This window comes from Panicum hallii, chromosome 1 (genome assembly GCF_002211085.1).
Source record: "Panicum hallii strain FIL2 chromosome 1, PHallii_v3.1, whole genome shotgun sequence".
Taxonomy (NCBI): Eukaryota; Viridiplantae; Streptophyta; class Magnoliopsida; order Poales; family Poaceae; genus Panicum; species Panicum hallii.
Genome location: NC_038042.1, coordinates 2,853,813 through 2,868,460, shown reverse-complemented (window position 1 = coordinate 2,868,460; position 14,648 = coordinate 2,853,813). Strand labels below are relative to the sequence as shown.

Below are 14,648 nucleotides of genomic sequence, written 5' to 3'. Positions count from 1 at the left end.
CAACTATTTGTGATTGATAAATACAAAGAGCTCCTACTATATATATATATATATGAAAAATCTATTCTACGTGCACTTGCATCTACTCCCACATGTGTATCTTATGACGTAGGACGTATCTGACCCCACGAAGATCATGTACATAAAGTATGTGATCATACTAGAACATCTATGATAGTATATACGTTGGGTATGTGATTATACATACAGTATGTAGCATACTAAGGTATAATTATAATATATTTAAAAATAGAGGGTGCTTTTGAAATTATTTTTATATAAATCCTTTTGAAGTATCTTAGAATTAGTATATGAACATACTTAAAGTGATAAATGAAGTATGCGGACGTATGCACAGTGGTATACTGATGGTGAGAGTAGCTACTCGTGGAGATAAAACTCGTTATATATATATATATATATATATATATATATATATATATATAATATACACACACAGAGATCAAGATGTTTTCCAATTGAAGGTCAAGCAAGCTAGCACATCCAAAAATAATACAACTCGATTATACTTCCAGTAATCCATACTTTTTCGGTGATAGTCAGATGGAGTAGCCCAAATGGCACAGGTCAAGATTACAGTTCACAACATCTGAAAAGGAACGAAGACAGGCACAAGTCACACAACTCAATGGTGGCAAAAATGCACAGGTAACCCTGAATCAAAATGGTTGCGTTGCAAAACAGCGGAAAAGGTAAAGGAGGAAGATTGTCAGATACAACTGCATTTATCTTGGTATTTTCGATTGTTTTACAGATATGAGCTTGCATCTACAGTACATCCTTAGCTTGCTGCTGGGGGCGATGCAGCATCCAGCACAAGGTCTCTGTGTACGGAGATAGTACAGGCCTTGGACGCTCTGGGGCAGGTGCCGAATGCGGCGGCGGCGGCGTCGTGCTCCTCCAGTGGCACCGTAGCATGCGGAACAAGGGTGACGGAGACGAGCCCGGTGGCGGCCGAGAGCAGGCATCTGACAACGGCAATCTCCTCGGATCCCGCTCTGTAGTGTATCATGACCAGTTGCTGGAGTGAGTGGGTGAGGCACCGCGGGATGTAGTCGAAAGACCAAGCCTTGGCATCCTCACCATGTGGCAAGAGATCATCAGATCGCTGACAATTATTAGATCAGATGAGAGAGAGAGAGAGAGAGAGCGAGAGCGAGAGCGAGGGAGGGGGGGGGTGATTCATACGCATAGCGTGAGCTTTTGCAGTCGAGGCAGTCCGCCGAGTAGCTCCAGAAGAACCGGCGCTTGCCCAGACATGCCGAACTGGACGCCGACGACCAGGGTGTCCAGGCACGGCAGCGCCATGACGGCCCGCCCCCTGAACCAAACGGCGTGGCCGGTCTTGAGTCGATGCAGGTGGAGGGCAAGGTGATGGAGCGTCCGCAGCGCCTCGGCGGACCTCAGGTCGATGAATACCGTCTTCAGTGCGGGGTAGGGGACGAGGCCGGCGGTCAGTGCGTGCAGCGCCGGGGCGCTGACGACGGTGACGGCGCTCGCGCTGCACTCCCAGAAATGCAGCGTCTCGAGCGTCCTGGACTCGATCGCCAGACCCTGGCATCCAGCCGTCACGTCACTGCGCCCCACCGTCAGGCCGCTCAGCTCTGGTAGGCTGCAGATCACCGCTGAGAGAGCTTGCCCGGAGAAGCGGCAGCCGGAGAGGTTGAGGTTGCGGACGGTCACCAGGTTGTTGCAACAGTTGAGGCCCAGCGCCGCCAGCCCGAAGAATCCGAGCGCCAGGCTCCTCAGGCTGCGGCTCCGGAGGCGGTGGGGAGGGAACTCCAGCTCCTACGTGGGCCGCGTAACGTTGACGAGCACCAGGTCACGCACCTCCTTCGCCGACAGCGTGTCGACCCACTCCCGCAGCAGCCCCGGCCCCGGGCACGCCGTGCGGTCGACGCGGAAGCACTGGATGGGACCCGGGTGCTTCTTGAGCACCATGCTGATGCTGCCGGTCTCATCACGCCACTCCCGCTTCACGTAGTCCGGCAGACTGATCTCCACAGCCTCCACCACGTCGGCGTCGTGGAAGACGAGCGGAAGCCGCCTCCAAGTCTCTGCCCAGGGCTCCCGTGCTTGCCCGCATGACCATAGGTCCACGTACTGGTTCTTGTAACCCACCATCTTTGAGTCGGGGACGGCAGGAAGGCACCTAAGGTGTTGTGGTTTCGCTCCGAAGACATTGCCTGCAAGGAAATATCAAATGTAGTGATGAATTTAATGAACAGGGTATTGAACTGTTGTTGTTCTTCCTATCTACTCCTACAAAACATGTTCGAGGAACTTACCTCATCGATGTTAACAGCATCGGCTCTAGCTTTAAGCATTTCAGTATCGTATTCTAGTTCTTTCATGAGATATGAGAGCTGCTCTTCATTCTGCCAAAACCAAAACAAAAAAAGGCTCCTGGTTAGACAGAGTAGTAGTACTATCTACAAGCTCCAGGTTGGACAATACCTGTGGAACTTCAATGGAGATCTTATTAGGGAAAAGATCCTTTAGATTATTTCTCGACTCCATACCACTTCTGCTTTTCTCAGGCTTGCTTCCAGAGGATATCTGCGTTTTTCAAACATCAAAGAAATGAATCAAACATAAATTGATTTTAAGAGTAATTGATTTTAAGAGTCTTAGTGACACATAAGAGTATAAGACTACAACAGCCCTAAAAGCCTTAATCGTTGCATGTGATTGCCAAGCAGCCCAGAGCACTATATTAATATCTCTAACAGAAGGATGGAAAGCATGGCCCAACTGGTGAATTCAGGAATATAATCATCCAAGGCTAAATGAGGTTTATTTGTATTCTTTTATATCCATTGTGTCCTGACAGCTTTTATTTGAAACTATACCTGCTGATTCTTATCTCTCTGTGCCTGAATTTGAGACCCGATTATCAGAACACACAGTGGTAGTTTGCTTTCCGGCCATTCTCTATATTCTGCCAACAACCTCTCTACATCCTTGAGTAACACAATCAATTTGCTGCTTTTACCTTCTTCTGAAATGACCTGAAAGGCAATGAAAACAGAAAAAAAAACCAGGTTGTTTAAAGGCAGAAAGAAAATAAACTGTAGTGAATCACCTATAACAGCCATTACCTCAATCAACTCTTCGAAAGCATTGCTAGAAACTTCTTTACCACCAGAAGAGCCTGGCCGAGGTTCAACATCTGCATAAACGTCAAACAATAAACCACATCATAGACCAAAAGAGCATCAATAGGTCACCAAAATACACATCCATTGAGAAGTTCAGACAAAATCATGACAGAAGAAGATACGATTTTCACCGCACAAAGTTCAAAGATCATTACCATCTGTGGTAGGACTTTCAAATCTAGATCCAACATTAGAGAACTGAGTATTTTCAGAAGCCAGCACCACTTGGCTACGAGATCCATAAGCAGGGGCCCTGTAAATCCAATCAAACAATTTATTAGAATGCGAAATAAGAGTATGGCAGTAACAATATAATCAAATAACCATGTCTAAACCATATGAGGTCCACTATGATGTCAATTTGAGTCCAAGAGATAAAACCACAGTCTCAAAAAGACATTTAGTCAGCAGTCCATTTATGATGATTTTCCAAATGACATTGCTCTAGGTCAGTTTCTTTTGCTGATATTAGAAAGACACTCAAAGGTATCCAGGTTTCGAGTTTGTCAAAGCTCAAGAACACAAAGGGCTTGTTTTTCCTGGCTATGTTTGCTAGACTTTGTTTTTGTTGTAAACTGGTAACCCCAGTCCGCGTCCGTGTCTGTATCAGAAACCTTATATGCTTTCTATAAAAGCAGGGTGGTCCTTTGTCACAAAAAAAAGAAAAGAAAACAAAGGGCTTCCATAGAAAAATCGTTGTCTACGCAGTAGGAATTAACCCTACTCCAGAAAATGTAGCAAAAGATGAAATACAAAGAATCAGATGCTAGGTTCAAATGAAACAAGAACATATAGCTCTCGACGAAAATACCTTGGCATCGAGTTTAAAGTATTTTTGTTGGATGTTCCCACAATATCAGCTCATGAACTAGAAGCTCGTGCACCATTCTTCTCCATATTGAGCTCACTTAGGGACTCCTTAAATTTCGATGATACCTGCATAGAATTATCCTTCAATCAAAACCTTGCATATTTCTGCTCACACTGTGAGCAAAGTATGGTAAATTTCTGATACTGCATATCAGTAAGGGAACTAATGTATAACTTACTCCACAAAGCATAAGAGAATCAAGTATGAGAATTCTAGCACCAAAATGCTTTGCAAGCGCCTTTATCAATGCTTCCTGATACCCTTCAGAACCTAAAAGCATGTTTGTGGAAAGTAGTTAGAGATATAAATAATTGTTTAACACAATTCCAGATAGCTCATCACAATAACATAATAAATCAAACAAATGGGTGAAAAACCTGGTGGACCATATAATAGAATTCGGCGATTTTGAGAAGAAATTTCTTGTAAGCACTTTCTGAACTCGTTTTCAATGTTTACAAATGCAGATGACAAGTGCATCTGATTTGCAGTCGCACTGCAAGATATGAGCAATGACTCATATGAGAGAAGGTAATTTTAACACAAAGAGAAAGAAAACAATGCAAGGGTTACTTTAGCACCGAAGCTTGGTTCTAGAATTTTGTGAGAAATGTCGAGATAATAGGATACATGTTAAAGAAAAACCATGGATCATTATCTGGAACTAGCATATTACCTGACATAATACGGGGAGTTAGCAATTGTTGCTTCAATATCATCAGAGTCAGGGATAAGTATTCCTTGTTGCCCATCCTTAAAGGATTGCCATCTTTGACCTTGATCGGTTTGGCCTATGCCCTAGTAAAGAGACACAACATCAAAATCTAAGTGATGCACGGAGAGAAACTACCAATGAACACGGGCAAACTAAGCCATTAGCATCAAGAGCAAAGAGTAGCCTAGAGTTACAGCAGAAACATCAGAGCAGCTGAGCCGATTCCCCAGTACTGCCAATCCCTAACCCCCCCACCGGCCATCAAGAACCACCAGGAAACTTCAATCCCAACACAGATATTGCATTGAACAGCCAAACATGGAGGAATTCCTGATAACCGAATGCCAAGAACATTCAAGAAACTGCACAGTTCATCGACTGAACCCAAAAGCAAGCTCCAACGTGGTACCCCAAGAACCCAAACGCCGCACCGTTTATCGACTGAACCACTGCCAAATAGAATCGAGAATCTGAGACGGGGGAGACGCAAAGAAGCACCGGCAACCAATAAACCCCCTCAAGAACCGTCGAGAAGGTAAAGAAAGGCAAGAACGTACCTGCGGGTACTGCGACAGCTTCCTCGCCCAAGCCCGCCGGGGCTGCTGCCGTTTCTGCAGTAACGGCTCCCCCGCCACCGTGGGCCCCGAACTCTCCCCCACCACCGCGGCTGGCGCATTCTCCTTGGGCTCGGACACCTCAGCCTGCATTATCCAAGCCATCCAGATCAGCACGAACCGATATAGGATTGAGGAGGAGGGAGGAGGAAGAGCTCGAGCTCACCTTTCCGCGCTTTCTCGGCGACGGGGAGGTCCTCGGGGAGGCCGACGGGCGCTTCCCCCTGGCGCGCCCGTCCTTCCCTACTCCGTCGCTTCCATCGCGGCCCCGGGACGCCGCGGCCGCGCCGCTTTGGCGACTCGTCACCGCCATGGCGGGCGGGCGGTTACGCTTTCCGGAAAAGGAATGGAAGTCGAAGCCGAAGCCGACGTGGATTTGTTTTTCTCTTCTTCTTTTTTTCCGAAGGAAAATGGCGGAGTTAGAAGGGGAGGGGCCCGAAGGGGGAGGAGGTTTTATTGGGCGTGCGGGTGGTCCCATAGACCGATAAGAGGTCTGATCTCCACGAGCGACGAGCGAGTATAGTATATATAAGTACTTTCTCGTATTACAGGTGGTTTATTAAAAATAGTATTTTTAATTAAACATCAAAGAAGTATTAAATTAGGGATTACAGATACTCCTCCATTCTAAAATATAGTTCGGTTTAGTTTTTCTAGATTCATATCAAAATTTATGAATCTAGAAAAACCAAAACGATCTATATTTTAAAATAGAGTAAGTATTTAATATCTTCTCACACATGTGATGGCATCATTAATACTTATGTTGGTGATCAACCAAGGTTTCAGAGAAGATGGCCCTTCTTCCGCCGACTTTGATGATGTTTGGGTCATAGGATGTTTAACTAAAACTTAGTTTATTAATTCTTCAAAATCAGTTAATGAGAGCTAATTTCTGAAAATGGATAGAAAAATACTTCAGTGTGAGCTTGGCACATGGGTATAAATGACTTTTCTCGCTACTACAACTAAAGTTTAGCTTAGGTATCCAAATAGAATAGGACTAATTCTAGTTAGGTAATGATCTAAACTTTAGTTCATTAGATGATCCAAATAAAGGATTAAAAGATGGACTAAACATTAATCAGACCCCAACTAACCATTAGTTTATTAATTCTCCAAACCACCTAATTCGGACTAAAAACAGCTAAAATGAGCTATCCATCCGAGAAATATAACAAAGTATCCATCCACCTTATTCCTTCATGTATATGCAAAAATAAAAGAAAAATGACCTTTCCGTGTCTCCTACCTTTTAGTTCTAGACCTCAAACAAGATATGGACTATTTTAGTCACGTAACCCTGAAGATCAGCAGTTCTCAATTCTCATGTTTTGCTTCCTGCCACGATGAGCATCGCTTGATAAAGGTTTTCACGTCCATTTTGATACCAGTCCAATGGGAAAAAATATTCGAATTCTTTGATAATTGGCTTGAATACCCCACCCATGGCAGAGGCATGAAACGCATTAGTGCAACATCTGTAATGCCACATTGGATCCAATTCATAATTTACCCTTATATCGTTTCAGTCCATCATGCAATGCAAGGAGAACCCATTAATTTAGTGAAGTCTAATCTTGGCAGAATCGTTACTAGCCGTACCTTTTGTGAGAAGATGACACGTCCAAGGTAAGAAAGTTGCTTCTTGAGCGATGGTGCATTTCCTCGGCTATTGCTCGCCGACGCCGACTGGGGCACCACGTGCTCGTCCGCGGCAACATCCTGCCCGGGACATCACTGCAACTTCTGCGGGGTCACCTGCGACGCCTCCAGCCGGCAGCCGTCAACCTCACCGCCGGCGGCGTGCTCCCAAGCCTTGGACATGGTGGCGTGGTCGGGGTACGCCGCCGTACACGGCGCGCGTGCTCCGGCCGGGAGTATCACGACTCACGAGCTCCCGGCTGCACTTGTCGCGGCTGCTTCATCAGCGAGGGGCACAGATCGACACAGACGTACGTGTCAGCACATAAATTTCAGCAATAAGTTACATGTATTTTTGCATGAAATTATCGCTGAGCACATAAATCTCACGATTACTAGATCTGGGGACAACTTAATTTTGTAGCATGGATGGATCCGTGCTTGGAAGAAATGGGTTGCACAGTGGATTACACTTGTCAGATTCATGGCAGATTCAGCATTAGCAGTGATGAATGGTAGGTAGAACCGTTAGCAGAAACGAAATTGCAGCAGCATCCTCGTTCAGGTACAAGTAGCACATAGGGCGAGAGAAGAGGGATTTGTTTGGGCAGTGGACCATCATCTTCGCGGACGTGCTTGCGCGTAGGGTCACAGGGCAAGACGAGAGCGCGTCATCGACCAACCTGCCAGGGCCGGCTGCGGGTGCTCGCCTCGGCGACTCGGCGTGCTCGCTTGGCTCCGATGGCCGCCATGTTGGGGACTTGCTCGCGGAGCAGAGAGCCAACAAGGCCGGCATCCTAGGGCTTGAGTGCATAGGATGGAATGAAGAACAGCTTAGCTAGGAAGTTTGAAGAGAAAAAAAAAACAAGAGGAGCTTAGCTGGTGAGATCTTTGGTGATGCAATGTCCATGGTTCAGAACTCTCAGACCAACGATGACGAAGAAGGACAGGCACAGCAGGCAATGATGTCTACACCTTACAAGGAAGACAGGATACATACATCACAGTTTTGATAGTTTTGTTAAGAAAAACAGTTTTGATTATATATTTTCAAACAAGCTCTTGTTAGCATGTACTAGTAGCAAACAACATGCTGAACTTTTTTTTCTAGTAATCTCCTGTCTATGATGCACAAGATTTGGTCAAAACAGATACATGTGCACGTGCAAGCAGAACAATTCATTCAGTGAAGAACTCATCAGCTAGAGCTATGGAAAGACTGAGGAATATGCTTAAGCAAATTGCAAGCGAGATGATGAAAAAAAAATTCAGAGAAACAAAGGCATCCACAAGGTGACTATCTTAAATTCTTCAATTGAAGTTCTTTCTAAAATTTGTACATGTTCAAGCCTGAATGTACTCTGAAGAAATTGTAAAACAAATGCCAAATTGAATTATGAGATTTTCCATGGAACGGGCCTCAATGTATTGAATAAATCTGTAATGCTCTCACTGAGTGCATGAACGCTGAATGAAATGAAACTTACATTGTGGCAGAAGCGATGGAATTAGTATGCGCTTACCGCTTACAGTTCTTGACACATAAATAGGCTGAGAGGTTTGTGCACCTGCTGGTTGCAATGGTATGATCAGCATTTCAATTGCTCAGTTGTGTTGGATTACCTTGCTCGGTCGAAAGTGGATAGCATGACACATTCAATATTCTGCATAGTCGCAATTGTGGGACAAGGTAGATAGAATTTCAGAATGTTCAGAAAATCACAAGTGTTGTGATACACTGATACACTTGAAGTTCTGAACAATATGCAGATTAGTCAGAGTTGATATGAATCTTGAGTGAAACCAAAATTTGTTTGTGCACGTAGTGTGATTGTTAATTTGTTATACCCATGATAACAAGGCAACCTGCATAATCTGAGGGCAAACATCGGAAGAGATGAAATTGCAGTAGTATGTTATATTATTAGCTGACAACTCCGTCAGGTACACGAGCACGGAGATTTCTTTTTTCTTTTTTTAAAACGAACCGGCAGGAGATTTGCCTATTATATTATATTAAAAAATCGGAAAGCACGGAGAAATTTGTTTGAACAAGGATCAACTTCATCATGGAAATTCTCTTGCACGAGATCACAGGAGGAAGTACTCACAAACCTTCCAAGGATGGCTGCATGGAATGAAATCGGAGCAGCATATTATATTAGCTGCCAGCTCTCGATCAATTGGCAATCATAACATCCTCCGTCTAGGGTTTGCCCAGGCGGCGACGGTGCTGCCTTTGCCGGCGACGGCCATCAGCGGATGGCGTCTGCCCTATCTTTTGCCCAGGCGGCGGCCCTCCCTCCTATACATCCCGACCCGGCGCTCTCCCGCCCCAATCCCCCACCCCCTTCTGATTTCTGGCGGCGGTGCTTCCGTTGCCTGGCTCTCGACCACATGCCCGAGCGCTGCCGCGACCCAATTCGGTGCCGCCGGTGTTGGGGGCTCGGCCACACTGTTGCAGCACCCCATCCTTTCGCGTCTGCTCCTGCTTCACCGGTTCCTGGAGATGGTGCGCCTGACGCTGAGGACCTCGTTCCCCTATGCGCCCTGACTTCGTTGATGCGTTCATGCCTTTTGCTCCCATGCATCGCTTTGGCAACATCGCCTTCGCTTTCATCGATCCCCCTGCGGTCGCTCCTTCCACTCTGCTCCGCCGGGCCTTCCAGTCTGTTGCAGGCAACCCCCGCGTGCGTCTCGCTCCGTCGTCTCAGGGCTCCCAGATCGTCATCTTCGACGATGTGGATGCTCGCGAGGCCACCATTCACCACTCCCCCTTCATCTACCGTGGCCATACCGTTCCCTGGAGCGGTTCGATGGGACCGCAAATCGTTTCATCTTCCAGCATGAGGCGTTTGTGGCCCTGTCTATTGAGGACTTCCCCCTTGAGCACTGGCACCATGAGCATATCATGCATTCCGTGTCCCCCTTGGCAACCCTCACTACATTGATCCTGTTTGCCTTACCGGAACCGATTACTCTGCTGTCCTCATAGCCATCAAGGTGGAGAGAGCCTCTACGACATTCCTCACTACATCCAATTCAAAAACTACGATGGTACTGGATCTGTCGCTCGTGCCCACATTGTTCAGACTCACTCTGATCCGGACGACTCTGATGCTCCTCCCTTCTCTTCTGGCTCGGGTGCGAGTGTCATCTCCGGGGGGGCTCGTTTCCTTCCTTCCTTCCTTCCAGGGCTCCTCTGGGTCTGCTCCGGCGCGGGCCACCGTGCTCGCCAACCCGGTTGCTGGCCGTCCGGTCGTTGCGGTGCGTGCCTTGCCGGGCTGGTTCGAGGTCACTGTGCGTGGTGCGGCAGGCGAGGGGGGTCTGTTCCACGTTCCCATGCTCCCGCTTCCTTCTGACCTCAGCGGCCTCCTAACTGTGGACTTCGTATCGGCCACTGCCGGCGTCCTCGCTGGCCGTGTTCCCAGGCTCCTGGGCTGGGGCCATCCCCTGTCTGGCCTGGACGTGGCGCTGCTTGGGCCTGCTGTCCTGGGCCTCCCTGCTCCGCTGGGTGGGCCGGTGCCGGTCCGGGCCCAGCTGGCGGACCCTGCTCCTGTTGAGGCGGCCCACGACTTTTCTGATGGCGACCTCCCCGGCTGAGGGCTTCGAGGGGCCCAACCTGGTCCTTCCGGCCGTTCCTGCGCCGCTGGGGGGGTCCTCGTCGCCTTCGCCAGCCCATGCCTCGTCGCAGCCCGCGGCTGGTTGCTGCCGAAGATCCTTTCTACGTCTTTGCTGAAGAAGCATAAATTGGAGGGGCCGGGTAGTCGTGCCGCTATCTCTGCTCCCGGTGCTCTCCCGCTGGAGCTTCTGGAGGTGGTGGAGTCTTCTCCTGACGCCGATCCCCTCCCCATCGCTGACCTGCACATCCTCGGCTCGGCCTGCGGTGTCCCGGAGGAAGAGCTGGCGCTGCTGGACCCTGCTCTCGGGTCTGTGATCGATGGCGCACCGCGTGCTGCCTGATCCATGTTACCTTCGCTTCTTGATGTGGGACGTGCCGCGACCTCGAAGGATCCCTTTCTTTCTGCCAGCGAGTGTCTCAGGCTGTTGTTTACCTGTTTTCCTCTAGTTCCTGGTCGTTGTTGTATCTCCTACTGCCTGTGCATGGCTGATGACCATGAGTGGCAGATGCTTTTGTTGCTCCCCGCTGTTGGGTCGAGGTTGTTTTTGTCTTGCCATGAGTAACAATCGTTCTATCCCTATCCTTTGCTGGAATGTTCGGGGCCTGGGCCAGTCTGATAAGTGATCGGATGTCAAACGTGTGATCTCTTCCACTTCACCGAGTCTTGTTTGTTTGCAAGACTCTAAACTTGAGGCGATTTCCACCTTCAAAGCCTCATCTTTCTTACCGGCTTCCCTTCGGTCCTTCGTCTATCTCCCTTCTGTAGGCGCTTCGGGGGGGATTGTCACTGCCTGGTCATCGTTTGACTTCTCGCTTACTCATTCTGAGCAGGGAGTTTTTTCCCTGACCACTTCTTTTGCCTCTACCACCTCGGCTCTCACCTTCTACATTACAAATGTTTATGGGCCTTGCAATGCTACGCAAAAACCTATTTTCCTTGCTGAGCTAGCTTCCCTGGCAGCGAACACTACCGGGCCTTGGCTTGTGCTTGGCGATTTCAATCTTCTTCGTGCTCCCTCTGATAGGTCTAACGGAAATTTCGACGCCCGTGAGGCCGACATCTTTAACTCTTGGATAAATGATGCTGGACTACTCGAAATTCCCCTCATCGATCGGCTTTTTACTTGGTCGAATAACCAACCCCACCCAATTCTGGCGCGCCTCGACCGTGCTTTGGTTAACACTGATTGGAATTCTCTCCTCGCTGATTCCTTTCTGCGTTCCTTTACTCGTGCTACTTCGGATCATGTGCCTCTTCTCCTAACTGCCTCATCTCTCACCCCTTGGCCCTCTATTTTTAGACTCAATAACCACAGGCTCCTTGATCCTGCCTTTCGTCATCTTGTCACCGACAACTGGACCAGTGTTGGGCGCAGTCGCAGCTCCTCTAGCGCTAGCCGTCTCTCCCTCTGTCTCAAGCGTGTTCTTCTGCCGCTCGCTTTTGGGCTGCTCGGTCTAGACCTATTGAGGTGACTATTCAGAACTGCGATCTGGTGATTTCCGTGTTGGACCTGCTGGAAGAGCGCCGTCACCTGTGCGAACAGGAATTCCTTCTGCGTCGCCTGGTTCGCTCCTCCCTTTCCCGCCTTTCTGCTCAGCGAGCTGCCTACTGGAGACAGCGTGGCAAAGTTCGCAATTGCGTCCTTGGTGATGACAACACTGCCTATCACCATCAGTGTGCGACTGTTAGACTTCAGCGCAACAACATTCATCTTCTCCTATCCAATAATCTCCCTGTCTACGGCCACTCGGGTAAAGAGAGCATTCTCTACAATTTCTACGAGGACCTTCTTGGTTCTCCTTCCCCTTCGTCTCTGTCTTTTGATCTCGATGGGCTTTTTGGCGGTTCCACTCTAGATTCCTTCCAAGCAGCAAGCCTTATTCAGCCGTTCGACATCTCTGAGATTAAATTAGCCATCCTTGGCATGAACAGCAACGCTAGCCCCGGACCCGATGGCTTTGGGCCTTCTTTCTACAAATGCTTCTGGGATCTGATCCACCCGAACCTCATGTCCTTCTTGACGGATTTTCATGATCGGAGAGCTGATCTGAATTGTGTGAACAAATCCTATATTTTTCTCATCCCTAAGAAGAATGGTGCCTGCTCTCCGGCTGATTTCATGCCAATCTCGTTACAGAACTGTTCGAACAAGCTTGCTTCGAAAGCCCTCACCACTCGCCTGCAGCCTCTTATTCCTTTTTTAATCCATGTTGACCAATCTGGGTTCATAAAAGGCCGTAGCATCTCTGGAAACTTCGTCTATGCCGCTGATATTATCCAATCTTGCCATAAACGCAAAGCCCCGGCAATTGTTCTTAAACTAGATTTTCTCAAAGCTTTCGACACGGTCAATTGGGGAGCTCTTGATGCGGTTTTGGCAGCCAAAGGTTTCCCCCATCTTTGGCGTTCTTGGATTCAGAATCTTGCTGTGTCTAGCCAATCGGCGGTTCTTCTTAATGGTGTGCCCAGCCCCTGGATCAATTGCAAAAGGGGTTTGCGTCAGGGTGACCCCTTGTCCCCTTGCTTGTTTATCATTGTCGCTGATGTTTTGCAGCAGCTGCTTCTTCGAGCTTCCAATAATGGAGAGCTTTCCCACCCCCTTTCCTCCTCCCTTCCTTGCCCTACGCTCCAATACGCCGATGATACCCTCATCATCTTGAAGGGTGATCTTTCTCAGCTGACTCGCCTCAAAGAAATCCTTTCCTCCTCCTCTTCTTTTACTGGCCTACAGATTAATTTCGAAAAGAGCACCTTCATCCCGATGAACATCTCCTCTGAGATCGCTGGAAGCATGGCGGCCTTGCTGGGATGCCCCATTTCGACATTTCCCCAGCCTTATCTTGGTCTCCTTCTCACTCCCACCAAACTGCGAACTAGTGATCTCCAGCCACTTCTGGCTCGGTTCGACAGGTACTTCGCTGGTTGGCATGGCAGCATTTTAAATCAAAGTGGTCGCGAGGTGCTGGTTCGTTCTGTCTTTTCAAGCTTTCCTATCTATGCCATGTGCTCTATCCTTCTTCCTGAGGGCACTATTGAGCTCCTTGACGCAAAAAGGCGCGCCTTCCTTTGGACCGGAAGTACTTCCTGCGCTTGGGCTAATTGCAAGGCCCCTTGGGAGCTTGTCTGCCTTCCAAAGGAGAAAGGTGGCCTTGCAATCCCAAATCTTCTCACCCAAAATAGATGCCTCCTGCATAAATTTCTAGTTAAGCTACTTGGGGCGGGTTCGGCTCCTTGGTAGACTTGGTTCCGTGACAAATATAGTTGGCATGCTTCCTCTGACCTGGGTGATTACCGTCGTTCTGACACGGCTGTGTGACGTGGAATCCTTGAGGGTGTTCCTGATTTTCGTGCAGCCACGTCCGTCCATGTTGGCTCAGGCAATGCTACCTTCTTCTGGCTGGATCTCTGAATTGGCAACAGGGCTCTAGCCGAGGTTTTTCCAGCCCTTTTTTCTCACTGTGTCAGGCCCAATGCTTCTGTTGCTGCAGTCCTTCATTTTTTGGATGGTGGCCTTTCTCTATCCCTCAGACCTCGTCTTACTATTGCGGTTACAGCGGAGCTTGGCCTCCTGAACTCCCTGCTTGCTCAAATAACACTGCAGCCCTCTGAACCTGACAAACGTGTCATCCGTGGAACTACCAATTTCTCCCTTACCGCCTCAGCTTTCTATCTTTACTCCTTTTCCAATCTACCCGATGATACTTTTGCCTCTAACATTTGGCACAATGCAGTTCCTCCTCGCTGCAAATCTTTCCTTTGGCTTCTCCACCATAGCAAGCTGAACACTAATGCCCGCCTGCATTTCGCTCCGGGCATAGAATCCGGATCCAATGCCTGAACCCGAGAAAACCCGGACCCAAAACCGAAATACACATTACCCGATGCCCAAACTCATTTGGCGGGTAGCAGATGCTAAAACCCGATTGAGTTTCGGGTTTGTTCGGGTTTCAAGCTCCGGTACCCGAACTACCCAGTTACCCGATCCAAATTTCAAAACAA

The 14,648-nt window shown here is 48.3% G+C and overlaps 1 protein-coding gene across 1 annotated transcript; it reads right to left on the bottom strand.

Moving 5' to 3' along the window:
* Window positions 1-724: 724 nt before the first annotated feature.
* On the bottom strand, window positions 725-5,626 carry LOC112876967. The gene is made up of 13 exons (XM_025941160.1): window positions 5,549-5,626; window positions 5,326-5,469; window positions 4,730-4,851; window positions 4,431-4,549; window positions 4,232-4,323; window positions 3,994-4,118; window positions 3,338-3,435; window positions 3,123-3,193; window positions 2,874-3,032; window positions 2,479-2,580; window positions 2,310-2,399; window positions 1,210-2,207; window positions 725-1,129 (listed from the first exon to the last, which is right to left on the bottom strand). The coding sequence occupies exons 6-12, from the start codon at window positions 3,999-4,001 to the stop codon at window positions 1,998-2,000; spliced, it is 738 nt and encodes a 245-aa protein (XP_025796945.1). The 5' UTR covers window positions 4,002-4,118; window positions 4,232-4,323; window positions 4,431-4,549; window positions 4,730-4,851; window positions 5,326-5,469; window positions 5,549-5,626; the 3' UTR covers window positions 725-1,129; window positions 1,210-1,997.
* Between the last annotated feature and the right edge of the window lie 9,022 nt (window positions 5,627-14,648).